At 42.6% G+C, this 17,973-nt stretch overlaps 1 protein-coding gene across 6 annotated transcripts in view; it reads left to right on the top strand.

Moving 5' to 3' along the window:
• Window positions 1-17,973, top strand: part of LOC115173470 (amyloid-beta A4 precursor protein-binding family B member 2) — a 47,792-nt gene that overhangs the window by 26,531 nt on the left and 3,288 nt on the right. For 3 of the 6 annotated variants that reach the window (XM_029731555.1, XM_029731577.1, XM_029731566.1), the window contains exons 9-13: window positions 9,772-9,777; window positions 13,245-13,359; window positions 14,888-14,963; window positions 16,033-16,122; window positions 17,776-17,891. In XM_029731555.1, coding sequence (XP_029587415.1) covers window positions 9,772-9,777; window positions 13,245-13,359; window positions 14,888-14,963; window positions 16,033-16,122; window positions 17,776-17,891 — 403 coding nt within the window. The remainder of the gene's footprint in view (window positions 1-9,771; window positions 9,778-13,244; window positions 13,360-14,887; window positions 14,964-16,032; window positions 16,123-17,775; window positions 17,892-17,973) is intronic. The other 3 variants (XM_029731596.1, XM_029731605.1, XM_029731587.1) reach the window with 3 other exon arrangements.

Raw genomic sequence — 17,973 nt, 5'->3', positions numbered from 1 at the left:
ATACTGCCTAGCTCTCTCTGTTCTCTACTAATACTACCTAGCTCTCTCTGTTCTCTACTAATACTGCCTAGCTCTCTCTGTTCTCTACTAATAGTACCTAGCTCTCTCTGTTCTCTACTAATACTGTCTAGCTCTCTCTGTTCTCTACTAATACTGCCTAGCTCTCTCTGTTCTCTACTAATACTACCTAGCTCTCTCTGGTGTCTACTAATACCCTCCAGCTCTCTCTGGTCTCTAGTTATACTGCCAAGCTCTCTCTGGTCTCTACTAATATTGTCTAGCACGCTCTGGTCTCTACTAATACCATCCAGCTCTCTCTGGTCTCTACTAATACCATCCTGCTCTCTCTGGTCTCTAGTTATACTGCCAAGCTCTCTCTGGTCTCTAGTAATACTGCCAAGCTCTCTCTGGTCTCTACTAATACTGTCCAGCACGCTCTGGTCTCTACTAATACCATCCAGCTCTCTCTGGTCTCTACTAATACCATCCAGCTCTCTCTGGTCTCTAGTAATACTGCCAAGCTCTCTCTGGTCTCTAGTAATACTGCCAAGCTCTCTCTGGTCTCTACTAATACTGTCTAGCACACTCTGGTCTCTACTAATACCATCCAGCTCTCTCTGGTCTCTAGTAATACTGCCAAGCTCTCTCTGGTCTCTAGTAATACTGCCAAGCTCTCTCTGGTCTCTACTAATACTGTCTAGCACGCTCTGGTCTCTACTAATACCATCCAGCTTTCTCTGGTCTCTACTAATACTGTCTAGATCTCTCTGGTCTCTGAGAATGCTACCTAACATACAGTGCCTTCAGCAAGTATTCATACCCCTTGACTTATTCCACATTCAGTTGTGTTACAGCCTCAATTCAAAATTGATTAAATAGATGTTTGTTCTCGCATGTCTACACACAATACCCCTTAATGACAAAGTGAAAACATGTTTTTAGAAATGTTTGCTAATTTAGTATTCACACCCATTTGCTATGACACTCCAAATTTAGCTCAGATTCGTCCAATTTCCGACAGCTTGATTGGAGTCCACCTGTGGCCAATTCATTTCTTTGGACATGATTTAGAAATAAACGTACCTCTCTACAGTACATTCCAAAAGTATTCAGACCCCTTGACTTTTTCCACATTTTGTTATGTTATAGCCTTATTCAAAAATAGATTACATTTTTTTTCTTCATCTTCCACACACAATTCCCCATAATGACAAAGCGAAAATCGTTTTTTAGAAAAACTATTTCAATCTTGGTTTCATCAGACCAGAGAATCTTGTTTCTCATGGTCTGAGAGTCTTTAGGTCCCTTTTGGCAAACTCCAAGCGGGTTGTCATGTGCCTTTTACTGAGGAGTGGCTTATGTCTGGTCACTACCATAAATGCCTGATTGGTGGAGTACTGCAGAGATGGTTGTCATTCTGGAAGGTACTCACATCTCCACAGAGGAACTTTGGAGCTCTGTCAGAGTGACCATCGAGTTCTTTGTCCCCTCCCTGACCAAGGCCCTTCTCCCTCGATTGCTCATTTTGGCCGGGCGGCCATTTTGGCCGGGCGAGTCTAGGTGGTTCCAAACTTCTTCCATTTAAGAATGATGGAGAGCACTGTGTTCTTTGGAACTTTCAATCCTGCAGAAATGTTTTGGTACCCTTCCCCAGATGTGTGCCTCAACACAATCCTGTCTCGGAGCTCTACGGACAATTCCTACGACCTCATGGATTGGTTTTTGCTCTGACATGCACTGTCAACTGTGTGACCTTATATAGACAAGATGATCAATGGAAACAGAATGCACCTGAGATTAATTTTGAGTCTCATTTACTTATTTTGGGTCTGAATACTTATGTAAATAAGGTATTTATTTTTTTTATTATACATTTGCAAACATTTATAAAAACCTGTTTTCTCTTTGTCATTATGGGGTATTGTGTGTAGATTGATCAGGAAAAACATTTTAGAATAAGGCTGTAACGTAACAAAATGTGGAAAAAGTCAAGGGGTCTGAATACTTTCCAAATGCCCTGTATAAAGGTCCCACTGTTGACAGTGGATGTCAGAGCAGAAACTACACCATGAAGTCTAAGGAACTGTCCGTAGATCTCCGAGATAGAATTGTGAGGCATAGAGTTGAAGTCGGAAGTTTACATACATTTAGGTTTGAGTCATTAAAACTTGTTTTTCAACCACTCCACACATTTCTTGTTAACAAACTACAGTTTTGGCAAGTCGGTTAGGACATCTACTTTGTGCATGACACAAGGAATTTTTCCAACAATTGTTTACAGACAGATTATTTCACTTATAATTCACTGTATCACAATTCCGGTAGGTCAGAAGTTTACATACACTAAGTTGACTGCCTTTAAACAGCTTGGAAAATTCCAGAAAATGATGTCATGGCTTTAGAAGCTTCTGATAGGCTAATTGACATAATTTGAGTCAATTGGAGGTGTACCTGTTAATGTATTTCAAGGCCTACCTTCAAACTCAGTGCCTGTTTGCTTGACATAATAGGAAAATCAAAAGAAATCAGCCAAAACCTCAGAAAAACAATTGTAGACCTCCACAAGTCTGGTTCATCCTTGTGAGCAATTTCCAAACCCCTAAAGGTACCACGTTCATCTGTACAAACAATAGTAGGCAAGTTTGAACACCCTGGGACCAAGCAGCCGTCATACCGCTCAGGAAGGAGACGCGTTCTGTTCTTCCTAGAGTACTTTGGTGCGAAAAGTGCAAATCAATCCCAGAACAACAGCAAAGGACCTTGTGAAGATGCTATGAAACAGGTACAAAAGTATCTAAATCCATAGTAAAACGAGTCTTATATCGACATAACCTGAAAGGCCGCTCAGCAAGGAAGAAGACACTGCTCCAAAACCGCATAAAAAAAACAGACTACGGTTTACAACTGCACATGGGGACAAAGATTGTACTTTTTGGAGAAATGTCCTCTTGGCTGATGAAAAAAAATAGAACTGTTTGGCAATAATGACCATCGTTATGTTTGGAGGGAAAAGGGGGAGGCTTGCAAACCGAAGATAATCATCCCAACCGTGAAGCACGGGGGTGGCAGCATCATGTTGTGGGGTGCTTTGCTGCAGGAGGGACTGGTGCACTTCACAAAATAGATGGCATGATGAGGATGGAAAATTATGTGGATGGAAAATTATGTGGATATATTGAAGCAACATCTCAAGACATCAGTCAGGAAGTTAAAGCTTGGTCGCAAATGGGTCTTCCAAATGGACAGTGACCCCAAGCATACTTCCACATTTGTGGCAAAATGGCTACAGCAAGGAGGCCTACAAACCTGACTCAGTTACACCAGCTCTGTCAGGAGAAATGGGCCAAGATTCACTCAACTTATTGTGGGAAGCTTGTGGGAGGCTACCCGAAACGTTTGACCCAAGTTAAACAATTTAAAGGCAATGCTACCAAATACTAATTGAGTGTATGTGAACTTCTGACCCACTGGGAATGTGATGAAAGAATTAAAAGCTGAAATAAATAATTCTCTCTACTATTATTCTGACATTTCACATTCTTAAAATAGTGGTGATCCTAACTGACCTAAGACAGGGAATATTTACTAGGATTAAATGTCAGGAATTGTGAAAAACCGAGTATAAATGTATTTGGCTAAGGTGTATGTAAACTTCCGACTTCAACTGTGTATCTGGGGAAGGTTATAAAACAATTTCTAGAGTATTGAAAGTTTCCAAAAGCACGGTGGTCTTCATCATTGGGAAATTGAAAAAAAATACCTTGAGCTGGCCGTCCAACCAAACTGAGCAACCGGGCAAGAAGGACCTTGGTCAGGGAGCTGACCAAGAACCCAATGACCACTCTGACAGAACTATAGAGTTCATTTGCTGAGATGGGAGAACCTGCCAGAAGGACAACAGTCTCTACAAAACTTCACCAATCTGGGTTTTATGAGAGAGTGACCAGAAGGAAGCCATTCCTGAGAAAAGGGCACATGACAGCATGCTTGGAGTTTGCAAACACTTGTAAACTCTGAGAGCATAAGGCAAAAGATTCTGTGGTTTGATGAGACAAAAATGTAACTCTTTGGCCTGAATGCAAAGCGCTGTGTCTGGAGAAAACCAGGCACAGCTCATCACCCAACTAACACCATCCCTACCGTGAAGCATGGTGGTGGCAGCATCATACTATGGGGATGCTTTTCAGGGACTGGGAGACTGGTAAGGATAGAGGGAACAATGAATGGAGCCAAATACAGGCAAATCCTTGATGAGAACCTGCTTCAGAGTGCAAACGCCCTTACACTGCGGCAAAGATTTATATTCCAACAGGACAATGAGCCCAAGCATACAGCAAAAGCAACGCTGGAATGGCTTCAAAACAAGAAAGTGAAAGTCCTTGAGTGACCCAGCCAAAGCCCAGACTTGAATCCCATTGAAAATCTGTGGAAAGACTTGAAGATTGCTTTTCACCGCCGCTCCCCATCTAACTTAACAGAGCTTGAGAAAATCTGCATGGAAGAATGGGGTAAAGTCCCCAAATCTATATGTGCAAAGCTGATACAGACATACCCAAGACCATCTCACCCATCTCCACCAAAGGTGCTTCTTCAAAGTATTGACTCAGGGGTGTGAATACTTATGTAAAAGGGTTTCTGTATTTCATTTTCAATACATTTGCTAAACTTTCAAAAAATATGTTTTGACTGTCATTATGGGGTATTGTGTTCAGATGGGTGAGAATTGTTATTTATTTTATATGTTCTGTCTCTACTAATACTGCTTGGCTCTCTCTGGTATCTACTAATATTGCCTAGCTTTCTCTGGCCTCTACTAATGCTGCCTATCTCTCTCTCGCTCTGCTGTGTTCAGCGATAAGTGGAGTGGATCACGAAAGCCAGGAGATTGATTCATTTAAGCAGGGAGTCCCATTGAGACCAGGGTCTCTTTAGCAAGGGAGCCCTGCATGACAAACACAAAGGTGTAGTGAGTTCACATTCAAAAAGATGTCTCATAAAGCTTACCTCATTATTTATTTCATCAATTTTGAATTCAGGCTGTAACACAACAATATGTGGAACAAGTCATGGGGTACGAATACTTTGTGAACGCACTCTATCTCTTTCTGTTCTCTACTAATACTGCCTAGCTTTCTCTGATCTCCACTCATACTGCCTAGCTTTCCAGTGGTGTAAAGAACTTAAGTAAAAATACTTTAAAGTACTACTTAAGTCGTTTTTTGGATGTATCGTGACTTTACTATTTATATTTCTGACAACTTTTACCTTTACTTAACTACATTCCTAAAGAAAATAATGTACTTTTTACTCCATACATTTTCCCTGACACCCAAAATAACTTGTTACATTTTCAATGCATAGCAGGACAGGGAAATGGTCCAATTCACGCCCTTATAAGAGAACATCCCTGCTCATTCCTACTGCCTCTGATTTGGCAGACTCACAAAACACAAATGCTTCATTTGTAAATTATGTCTGAGTGTTGGCGTGCGCCCCTGACTATCCGTAAATTTTAAAAACAAGAAAATTGTGCCGTCTGGTTTGCCTAATATAAGGAATTCCAAATAATTTATAATTTTACTTTTGATACTTAAGTATATTTAAAACCAAATACTTTTAGACTTTTACTCAAGTAGTATTTTACTGGGTGACTTTAGTCATTTTCTGTTAAGGTGTCTTTACTTTTTTCTCAAGTATGACGATTGGGCAGTGGTGGAAAAAGTACATAATTGTCATACTTGAGTAAAAGTAAAGATACTTTAGTAGAAAATTACTCAAGTAAAAGTGGAAGTCACCCAGTAAAATACTACTTGAGTAAAAGTCTAAAAGTATTTGGTTTTAAGTATACTTAAGTATCAAAAGTAAAAGTATAAGTAATTTCAAATTCCTTATATTAAGCAAACCAGACGTCACCATTTTCTTGTTGTTTTTATTTACGGATAGCCAGGGGCACACTCCAACACTCAGACATCATTTACAAACAAAGCCTTTGTGTTTAGTGAGTCCGCCAGATCAGAGGCAGTAGGGACGACCAGGGATGTTCTCTTGATAAGTGCATGAATTGGACCGTCTTCCTGTCCCGCTAAGAATTCAAAATGTAACGAGTACTTTTGGGTGTCAGGGAAAATGTATGGAGTAAAAAGTACATTATTCTCTTTAGGAATGTAGTGGAGTAAAAGTAAAAGTTGTCAAAAATACAAATAGTAAAGTACAGATACCCAAAAAAAAGACTTAAGTAGTACTTTACACCACTGCAATGTGGTACTTTTTCCACTACTGTAGCTTTCTCTGGTCTCTACTAATACTGCCTAGCTTTCTCTGGTCGTTACTAATACTGCCTAGCTTTCTCTGGTCGTTACTAATACTGACTAGCTTTCTCTGGTCGTTACTAATACTGCCTAGCTTTCTCTGGTCTCTACTAATACTGCCTAGCTTTCTCTGGTCTCTACTAATACTGCCTAGCTTTCTCTGGTCTCTACTAATACTGCCTAGCTTTCTCTGGTCTCTACTAATACTGCCTAGCTTTCTCTGGTCGTTACTAATACTGCCTAGCTTTCTCTGATCCTTACTAATACTGCCTAGCTTTCTCTGGTCTCCACCAATACTGCCTAGCTTTCTCTGGTCTCTACTAATACTGCCTAGCTTTCTCTGGTCCTTACTAATACTGCCTAGCTTTCTCTGATCCTTACTAATACCTAGCTTTCTCTGGTCTCTACTAATACTGCCTAGCTTTCTCTGGTCCTTACTAATACTGCCTAGCTTTCTCTGGTCTCTACTAATACTGCCTAGCTTTCTCTGGTCCTTACTAATACTGCCTAGCTTTCTCTGATCCTTACTAATACTGCCTAGCTTTCTCTGGTCTCTACTAATACTGCCTAGCTTTCTCTGGTCCTTACGAATACCTAGCTTTCTCTGGTCTCTACTAATACTGCCTAGCTTTCTCTGGTCCTTACTAATACTGCCTAGCTTTCTCTGGTCTCTACTAATACTGCCTAGCTTTCTCTGGTCCTTACAAATACTGCCTAGCTTTCTCTGGTCATTACTAATACTGCCTAGCTTTCTCTGGTCATTACTAATACTGCCTAGCTTTCTCTGGTCTCCACCAATACTGCCTAGCGTTCTCTCTCTCACTGCTGTGTTTAATGATAAGTGGATCATGAAAGTCAGGAGATTGATTTATTTAAGCAGTCCAATTAAGACCAGGGTCTTATTTACAAGGGAACCCTGCATGTCAAGACAAGCAGCAAGTACACATTAAAAGTTACAGACACAAATACTTAAATCAGGATGGATAGAAAACACACAAAAAAGACAAAAACACAATTATTTTAAAATAGATATATAATCCTCCACCAATAATCTAAACTGCCCAAAAGGCACCGATGCATCCAATTGTTGGGTATTCTGAAGATTGTTCCATAAGAGATGTAAAATAAAATAAAAGCTGTGTTACCTAGAGTGGGGGGGAAAGTATTTGATCCCCTGCTGATTTTGTACGTTTGCCCACTGACAAAGAAAGGATCCGTCTATAATTTTAATGGTAGGTTTATTTGAACAGTGAGAGACAGAATAACAACAAAAATATCCTGAAAAACGCATGTCAAAAATGTTATAAATTGATTTGCATTTTAATGAGGGAAATAAGTATTTGACCCCCTCTCAATCAGAAAGATTTCTGGCTCCCAGGTGTCTTTTATACAGGTAACGAGCTGAGATTAGGAGCACACTCTTAAAGGGAGTGCTCCTAACCGCAGCTTGTTACCTGTAAAAAAGACACCTGTCCACAGAAGCAATCAATCAATCAGATTCCAAACTCTCCACCATGGCCAAGACCAAAGAGCTCTCCAAGGATGTCAGGGACAAGATTGTAGACCTACACAAGGCTGGAATGGGCTACAAGACCATCGCCAAGCAGCTTGGTGAGAAGGTGACAACATTTGGTGTGATTATTCGCAAATGGAAGAAACACAAAAGAACTGTCAATATCCCTCGGCCTGGGGCTCCATGCAAGATCTCACCTCGTGGAGTTGCAATGATCATGAGAACGGTGAGGAATCAGCCCAGAACTACACGGGAGGATCTTGTCAATGATCTCAAGGCAGCTGGGACCATAGTCACCAAGAAAACAATTGGTAACACACTACGCCGTGAAGGACTGAAATCCTGCAGCGCCCGCAAGGTCCCCCTGCTCAAGAATACATATACATGCCCGTCTGAAGTTTGCCAATGAACATCTGAATGACTTAGAGGACAACTGATGAAAGTGTTGTGGTCAGATGAGACCAAAATGGAGCTCTTTGGCATCAACTCAACTCGCTGTGTTTGGAGGAGGAGGAATGCTGCCTATGACCCCAAGAACACCATCTCCACCGTCAAACATGGAGGTGGAAACATTATGCTTTGGGGGTGTTTTTCTGCTAAGGGGACAGGACAACTTCACCGCATCGAAAGGACGATGGACGGGGCCATGTACAGTCAAATCTTGGGTGAGAACATCCTTCCCTAAGCCAGGGCATTGAAAATGGGTCGTGGATGGGTATTCCAGCATGAAAATGACCCACAACACACGGCCAAGGCAACAAAGGAGTGGCTCAAGAAGAAGCACATTAAGGTCATGGAGTGGCCTAGCCAGTCTCCAGACCTTAATCCCATAGAAAATCTCTGGAGGGAGCTGAAGGTTCGATTTGCCAAACGTCAACCTCGAAACCTTAATGACTTGGAGAAGATCTGCAAAGAGGAGTGGGACAAAATCCCTTCTGAGATGTGTGCAAACCTGGTGGTCAACTACAAGAAACGTCTGACCTCTGTGATTGCCAACAAGGGTTTTGCCACCAAGTACTAAGTCCTGTTTTGCAGAGGGGTCAAATACTTATTTCCCTCATTAAAATGCAAATCATTTTACAACATTTTTGACATGCCTTTTTCTGGATTTTTTTGTTGTTATTCTGTCTCTCACTGTTCAAATAAACCTACCATTAAAATTATAGACTGATCATTTCTTTGTAAGTGGGCAAACGTACAAAATCAGCAGGGGATCAAATACTTTTCCCCCCACTGTAAATCTGTAGTGACCATAGCAGCGGGAGGCAGGGGTGCTGAGAGTGTTGCAGCGCCCCTTGATAAATCACAATTAGAAAATATTTTTTTTTTTTAAGTAAGTGCACTAGGCCTTTATTACACTGGAACGCCCGCCGGGAAATTGGATAGAGATTAGGTAGGAGAGAGATTAGGGGGAGAGAGAGAGAAGTGGAAAGGAGAGTGATGGAAGGAAGATTAAAAGGGTAATGGATGAACGGAGGATGAAAGAGAAAAAAAGAGGGGGAAAGGTAGAGGGAAATGAGGTGAAACGAGTGAATATGAGAGAGAGAGAGAGAGAGGGAGAGACGGAGAGGGAGAGGGGATGAGAGCGAAGCAAGCGTTCAGTTGCATATAACGGCAGGTTTAGTGTGTGTGTGTGTGTGTTGTGTTGTGTGTGTGTGTCGGCATGTCAAACAGCAGAGGTGTGATGTGTCATAATGGAGTGGGAACGCTAAGCTCTGCCGCTGAAATGAAAAGTATACAGAGCTGAAGCTTCTACACACACACACACACACACACACACACACACACACACACACGGCTCAGGGAATGGAGACACCTGATTGGGACCAAAGAGCATCCTCTGTGATCACCCCAGAATATTTAATGTAATAACAGTGTCTTTTACATTCTTTACTCTTTCTCTCCTCCCTCTTTCTCCCTCTCTCCTTCCCTCTGCTTCCCTGGACCCAGGGAAAGGTAAATGGTTGCTGTGTGCTCCACCTATTGCCTTTTGCCTTTTCTTTTAACCATTGTGTCAAGTCCTCCATTTTACCTGCAGTCACACGCCTCTTCAGCTGTCTGGGGAGTGACAGACAGACAGCAGAAAGCCTGGGAGTGAGCTCTGCTCTTTAGCTATAACACAGCACTACACACTGGCGCTCACGCACAGAGTCGCCACAGGCCGTTTTTATCTCGATACTGCATCTGTGTTTCTGTTTCTGCTCTCAAAAGACGTTAAACGCGATATATGAGGAGTTTGTAATATAGACGCAAGGCCACTGTACTCTGCAGCTTGTGTGACAGAATGCTTAAGGCCTCTACTCAGTCGATTCGGCGGTAGAATTTTAAAGGTAATTCCCGATTGAGCCGACATATGCGGCGTTTACCGCGAATGCAGTCTCCGCTAAAGCGGGAACACTGCCTTTAAATTTCAATCACGCTGGAAAGCTGAACTCCCGCGAAGCGGATTGAATCGAGCTCTAAATGTACACACACACGCAGTCAAAACGCACACAATTCTCTACGCTGGACAGGAACCTAGTATTATCGACCCAAAGTGTGTGAGCACACAATTAAGCAGGGAGACAGGGCTGGTAATGGACTCATAATCAGAGTGGACCACTGTGATAAACACTGAGTGTCCCTAGGTGTGTGTGTGTGTGTGTGTGTGTGTGTGTGTGTGTGTGTGTGTGTGTGTGTGTGTGTGTGTGTGTGTGTGTGTGTGTGTGTGTGTGTGTGTGTGTGTGTGTGTGTGTGTGTGTTCGATTCACAGCTGCACCTGTGGCTCTGCACTGCTCCCCTGCATGGCCCCTCAGCATGGTTCCACTCCCCAGCTCTCTCTCCTTCATCTGACATTCTTTCTTTATCACTTCGTCCATGGTTTCTTGGATTCCCGCTCTACACTATACTCTGGGATGATTCTCTGTTGATGGTGTGTGTGTACATGATGTGTGGATGACAGGTGTTGTATTTCATCCCCATCCCACTATCAGTATATTGTGTTACTCAATCCCCCCATCCCCACACATGTCTCTGTTCTTTCCCTCTGTCTATCTCTCTTTCTTTCTTTCTCTCTCTCTCTTTCTCTCTCTCACTGGGAGTCACTGCCTCCACTCTGGCATGTGGCAACTGTCTGAAGATCTCAGCATGGCATTTCCTTTACCCTTAGGCAATGGGACACAATATGTGCGTGTGTGAGTGTGTGTGTGTGTGTGAGTGTGTGCGCGTACCGCTGAGAAAACACTTTTCTTCTTAAAACAGTGAATGATAATACAGTACGATAATACGTTCACTGAGGATAGGGAAGCACTCATCATCTGTCATCTATGGAAACAAGTGAACAAAGTAGCTTATTTTTATACTTCAACCATACATTGCATGTCAGGGTAATGTACCATACATTGCATGTCAGGGTAATGTACCATACGTTGCATGTCAGGGTAATGTACCATACATTGCATGTCAGGGTAATGTACCATACATTGCATGTCAGGGTAATGTACCATACATTGCATGTCAGGGTAATGTACCATACATTGCATGTCAGGGTAATGTACCATACATTGCATGTCAGGGTAATGTACCATACGTTGCATGTCAGGGTAATGTACCATACATTGCATGTCAGGGTAATGTACCATACATTGCATGTCAGGGTAATGTACCATACATTGCATGTCAGGGTAATGTACCATACATTGCATGTCAGGGTAATGTACCATACATTGCATGTCGGAAAGTATTCAAACCCCTTCACTTTTTCCACATTTTGTTACGTTACAGCCTTGTTCTAAAATGGATTAAATGAATAAACATCCTCAGCAACCTACACACAATACCCAATAATGACAAAGCGAAAACAGGTTTTTACAAATTTACAAAAAAACAGAAATAACTTATTTACATAAGTATTCAGACCCTTTGCTATGAGACTCGAAATTGAGGTCAGGTGCATCCTGTTTCCATTGATCATCCTTGAGAAGTTTCTACAACTTGATTGGAGTCCACCTGTGGTAAATTCAATTGATTGGACATGATTTGGAAATACATACACCTGTCTATATAAGGTCCCACAGTTGACAGTGCATGTCAGAGCAAAAATCAAGCCATGAGGTCAAAGGAATTGCCGTAGAGCTCCGAGACAAGATTGTGTCGAGGCACAGATCTGGGGAAGGGTACCAAAACATTTCTGCAGCATTGAAGGTCCCCAAGAACACAGTGGCCTCCATCATTTTTAAATGGAAGAAGTTTGGAACCACTGAGACTCTTCCTAGAGCTGGCCGCCCGGCCAAACTGAGCAATCGGGGGAGAAGGGCCTTGGTCAGGGAGGTGAGCAAGAACCCGATGGTCACTCTGACAGAGTTCTAGAGTTCCTCTGTGGAGATGGGAGAACCTTTCAGAAGGACAACCATCTCTGCAGCACTCCACCAATCAGGCCTTTATGGTAGAGTGGCCAGACGGAAGCCTAAAAGGCATGACAGCCCTCTTGGAATTTGCCAAAAGGCACCTAAAGACTCTCAGACCATGACAAACAAGATTCTCTGGTCTGATGAAACCAAGATTCAACTCTTTGGCCTGAATGCCAAGTGTCACGTCTGAAGGAAACCTGGCACCATCTCTACGGTGAAGCATGGTGGTGGTAGCATCATGCTGTAGGGGTGTATTTCAGCGGCAGGGACTGGGAGACTAGTCAGGATTGAGGCAAAGATGAACGGAGCACAGTACAGAGAGATCCTTGATGAAAACCTGCTCCAGTGTGCTCAGGACATCAGACTGGGGCAACGGTTCACCTTCCAACAGGACAACGACCCTAAGCTCACAGCGAAGACAATGCAGGAGTGGCTTCGGGACAAGTCCCTGAATGTCCTTGAGTGGCCCAGCCAGAGCCCGGACTTGAACCCAATCGAACATCTCTGGAGAGACGACGCTCCCCATCTAACCTGACAGAGCTTGAGAGGATCTGGAGAGAATAATGGGAGACACTCCACAAATACAGGTGTGCCAAGCTGGTAGCGTCATACCCAAGAAGACTCAAGGCTGTAATTGCTGCCAAAGGGGCTTCAACAAAGTACTGAGGAAAGGGACTGAATACTTATGTAAATGTGATATATCTTTTTTTTAATATATATAAATTAGCAAACATTCTTAAAACCTGTTTTTGCTTTGTCATTATGGGGTATTGTGTGTAGATTGATGAGGGGGAAAAAAACAATTTAAACAATGTTTGAATAATAATAATAACAAAATGTGGAAAAGGTCAAGGTGTCTGAATTTCATAGTAGTAGTAGTGGAAACATCTGTATACTATCCCACGCCTTTCACCAAAATTCATAATTTCAAAATATACAGATGCTAATCTAATTTATTTCATTACCTGCCATATACATACATGTAAATATGACACGTATTCATGTCTCATATGATATCTTCTATCCGTTCTATAGGGACTTTGCCTATGTGGCGAGAGACAAAAACACACGGGTGTTGAAATGCCATGTGTTTCGATGTGATACCCCTGCAGAAGCCATAGCAACGAGTCTCCACGAAATCTGTTCCAAGGTGAGTGGGCCTGCCTTTCCAGACCGAGGAAGTAGATACAAACAGACAGTACATTCTCACGGAAATGCTCTGTCCATTGAATTCAAGTCGAGGGAGTGGAAAGAAGTACACACCTCATTTTGATCACGTTGCAATCCTGCTTGCAGTATGTGTACCCGCCACCAACATCACCATTAGATCTGCCCTGAGGTGGGCGGTTGTGAGGTTGAGGGGGGGGTGTTTTAACCCCACTAAGGAAGTGCTAGCCCTGAAAGGCGTAAACTACGTTCGTTATGTAACAGTGGCGAGGAGAGACTGCTAAAACGGTTACTACTCATTCCCAGTCCCTGCTGAATGTCCTGTTCCTCATGAATGTATCATGCACATGGAGACTAGACCAGTTTCACTGTTCTAGACACTGACAGCTTCGACGGTCTGTAGGCTTTAGACCAGGCATGACCTTGAAAAGGACAATTCACTCAGCAAAATAAAGATAGTGTTCTTGTCTGTCGTTTGTGATCTGCATTCTGATAGAGAGATGGTGACCCACTTTGGAAAAAAAGCTCTTACGTCTTGTCTCAGTGTTTCTCAGCTCTTACTCATTACGTTGTTGGCCTGGCACTCCCATACAGAAGTAAATGAATAATCCCAAACAGTCACTCATTGTGCGCTAGTAAGTAAGTCCTACACTCCACATTGTCTATTTAAAACAGTTCCTACTGCAGTGTGAAAATTTACTGACCTCAGCCTCTGTGTGTGTGTGCGTGCGTGCCTGCCTGCCTGCCTGCATACATACATACATACGTGTGTGTTTGTTCCCCTGTGAGCAGAGAGTTGCAGACTCACCATAGACTTTGATTAATGACACCTACAATTAATCAACTATCTCGAAGGGAGTGCAGCACATTACAGTGCCCTATTCTTAAGGAGTGTGGCTGCTCTGCTGCAGTATAAGAACGCGAAGAGATCGAGAAGAGAAATGGAGAGAGATTCTGTCACGCCCTGACCTGAGAGAGCCGTTTTTCTCTGTTTGGTTAGGTCCGGGAGTGAAATGGGGTGGGCATTCTATGTTTTCTATTTCTTTGTGTTTAGCCGAGTATGGTTCCTAATCAGAGGCAGCTGTCTATTGTTGTCTCTGATTGGGAATCATACTTAGGCAGCCCTTTTTCACTCCTTCAGTTGTGGGATCTTGTTTTAGTACAGCTCAGTGAAAGCCTGCAGAACGTGACGGTCGGGTTCCTTCCTTCCTTCCTTCCTTCCTTCCTTCCTTCCTTCCTTCCTTCCTTCCTTCCTTTGTTTGTTTAGTGTTCTGAGTTATAATAAAATGTATCATGAGCACTTACTACGCTGCACCTTGGTCTCCTCTCTACGACAAACGTCACAGATTCATTCATTAGGAAATATTTCTACATTTTAGATCAAAGAACACATAATGACTTGTGCTTCTTTCTGAGTTTGAAGTTTTAAACGCTTTGAATTTCTTTGTTTAACATTACCATCTTATCTCCCCTCTTTTACCCCTCTCTCCCCCACTCCTCTCTACCTCCAGATTATGGCTGAGAGGAAGAGTGCGAAGGCTGCTGCCTGCAGCTCATCCCAAACAGGCTCCGATGTTCCTCTCCAGGGTAAGGGGATTGGTGACACACACACACACACACACACACACACACACACACACACACACACACACACACACAGGTACTATTCATTAATAGTGATCTGCTTACGGAATTGGAGTTGAGCGTTAACTTGATTTGTTTCTCCCTCTGTATTTATTTCATGAGAGTGTTTCACTGCAAATGAAAAAAAGGCCCCTTATGAATCCAGAACTGAATGCAAACACTTGTTAATGAAAAAGCTGTGCTTGGTTCACTTAAGCCTGAATTATGCTGACAACAGTACAACATCTCATGACACATTACCAAAAGTACTAAACCAATTATTATAGATAATAAAATAACAATTCATCCCATAACTTCAACTTTTGTGTCATGATCTGCTGACTAAGGGGGAAATACTTTTATTCTACTCATCGAGTAAAAAACGTGGATGGGCTCTGAGCTCACAGGAGCAGCGCTCACCTCATTAGAAGCCAATTAGTGTTGAGTCGTGGCCAGCCCTAACACTCAGCAACCCCTGTTGAGAGATCAAAGCGCTCATTGGACGAACATCGCTCACTCGCTACTCGCTACCACAACCAAACCGCCTGTGAACTCCACTACCAGATCCCTCCACTGTCTCTCCCCTCCTTTCATTTCATCCCTTGTTTCTCCCCGACCCTCAGGCAGAGTGTAATAGGAAGTAGACTAACTCCTGTTCTGTTGTTTATCCGGAGTGTTGGTATTTAAACTCTTCTCTGTGTTAGGATGGAGAGCGGGATAGAAGACTTCCCGCCCTTCAGGCCACCCTGTAAATACATTTGTTTTTGAGCCGAGCATTTATCAAAACAGCCCCTCTGAAGTTCTGCACACTTGTATGAATAATCATTTTTAGTAGTTTTTTTCATATGGCCTAATTAGATGCAACAGCATCTGAAATATTCAAATATTCACACAAGAATCTGTTTTATTTTTGTATTTTAGACTAACAAGCCTGTTTGGACATGTCTTTGCCTGAGTCTGCTCGGACATCCTTTGTAGTGTGTGTGTGTGTGCGTGTTCATCTTTGGTGTCTGATGTGTGTATTCTCCCACAGAGTTTCCTGTCCCAAAGACTGAGCTGGTGCAGAAGTTCAATGTGAACTACCTGGGGATGACGTCTGTGTCTCGCCCCATAGGTAAGAGAAGTAAGGACGCTACATATACATCCGTACCTAACCACCTGAATTGTTCCGTTAATCATGGTCCATACACCTGTACACATACTGGAGCAGTGGAGGCTCCTCAGAGGAGGAAGGAGACGAGCAAAAAAATCTAAATAGTGAAACAAAGTTATCCTTTTTAGATTAAACTATACTAAATATAGTCACGTCTTCAAATAATTTATTAAAACGCACTATTTTGCTATGAAGGTCTACGGTAGCCTCAACAGCACTCTGTAGGGTAGCACCATGGTGTAGCCGGAGGACAGATAGCTTCCATCCTCTTCTGGGTACATTGACTTCAATACAAAACCTAGGAGGTTCATGGTTTCCCCCCCTTCCATAGACTTACACAGTAATTATGACAATTTACGGAGGATGTCCTCCAACCTATCAGAGCTCTTGCAGCAGGAACTGACATGTTGTCTACCCAATCAAAGGATCAGATAATTAATCTAGTACTGAAAGCATAAGCTACAGCTAGCTAGCACTGCAGTGCATAAAATGTGAGTAGTTGACTGAAAGAGACAGACAATAGCTGAACAGTTTTGAACAAATTAAATTCTTCAAAAATGAAAGAGAAGCAAGAGAGAGGGAGAGAGAAAGCTAGCTATATTTCTCATAGTATTTTTTTCACTTTCACTTGCTTAGCTAGTTTATGCATCTAGCCAGTTTAGCCTACTCAAACACCCGGCTCAAACAGAGAGAGATGCTATGTTAGCTTGCTGGCTATTGCTATCCCACACAGAAACTCTTCCAAGTCAAAGTAAGCTTTTGGTTTTATTAATTTATTGCCACCGGGGCCCACCGGTGTAACTGCTAAACTGCTTTCTGACTGTACACTGCATGATTGTAGCGGGTTTACTAACGCGTTAATTCTAGTTGCTATATTGACTATGACATTAGCTAATATGGGGACAAAGACGTAGGCTGTGTGTAGTTGTTAGCGGTTAAGATTTGAAGGTTTGGCTTGGAAAGTTGTTTTTTGCCTGGTCACAGACAGCTGATGTGTTGTGAACTGAAGTCCACAAGCGAAGGGAAAAGGTGAGAGGAGGGGAGCACGTTGATGCGAGAAGGAATACAACGAGCAAGTGATCATGCCGTTTGTATGTGGCTGCTATGAAAGTGAACTGTGTTTGCATGTGATCAGATGTGTATTCATACCGCCAATTCTGTTGAAAAACGTTTCTTAAACAGAAGTGAATGGAACGAAACGGAGCTAAACATACCTGAATTTGTCCAATAGAAACTCTTGTTGGCAATTGTTGGACTAATGATTACACCCTAGATCAGCTAGATCCAGTCAAGTGTGCAAGGCGGTATTAAATGAGTCACTGTCTATCGCCTTGATTATTTAAACATTTTCTCTCGATCTGTGCATCTATGTTGTAAACTTCATTCATAGGCTAAATTGTAACAACCTCATGATAGGTACAGGGAAAATGTGAGTATCATGTAGTAGTCAAAATCTATCAATGTTACATTGAACTGGGTGAATGGAATATGAAAATAATCGTCCTCCCTCATCTTAAACGGCACCGACCGCCACTCCACTGGAGTTAGAACACAAACTCAGGTTTCACCTCTCTCTCTCTTTCCTCCCTCTCTCCCTCACTGCCTCTCCCTCCCTCTCTCCAGGTATGGACATTATCAACGGGGCTATAGAGAGCCTGGTGTCCTCCACAGGAAAAGAGGACTGGACTCCCGTCATACTGAGTGTGGCTGACGCCACCGTGGCTGTCATCAAGGAGAAGGCAAGTAGCATATTTTCTTCACTTACCTGTGGATTATCTCTGAATCGCTTTACCACATTCATGATTTTCCTTTGTTATCCTT

The sequence above is a fragment of the Salmo trutta genome, chromosome 3 (genome assembly GCF_901001165.1).
Source record: "Salmo trutta chromosome 3, fSalTru1.1, whole genome shotgun sequence".
NCBI classification, from domain to species: Eukaryota; Metazoa; Chordata; class Actinopteri; order Salmoniformes; family Salmonidae; genus Salmo; species Salmo trutta.
The sequence above is the reverse complement of the archived record's forward strand: the minus strand, read 5'-3'. Positions and strand labels throughout refer to the sequence as shown.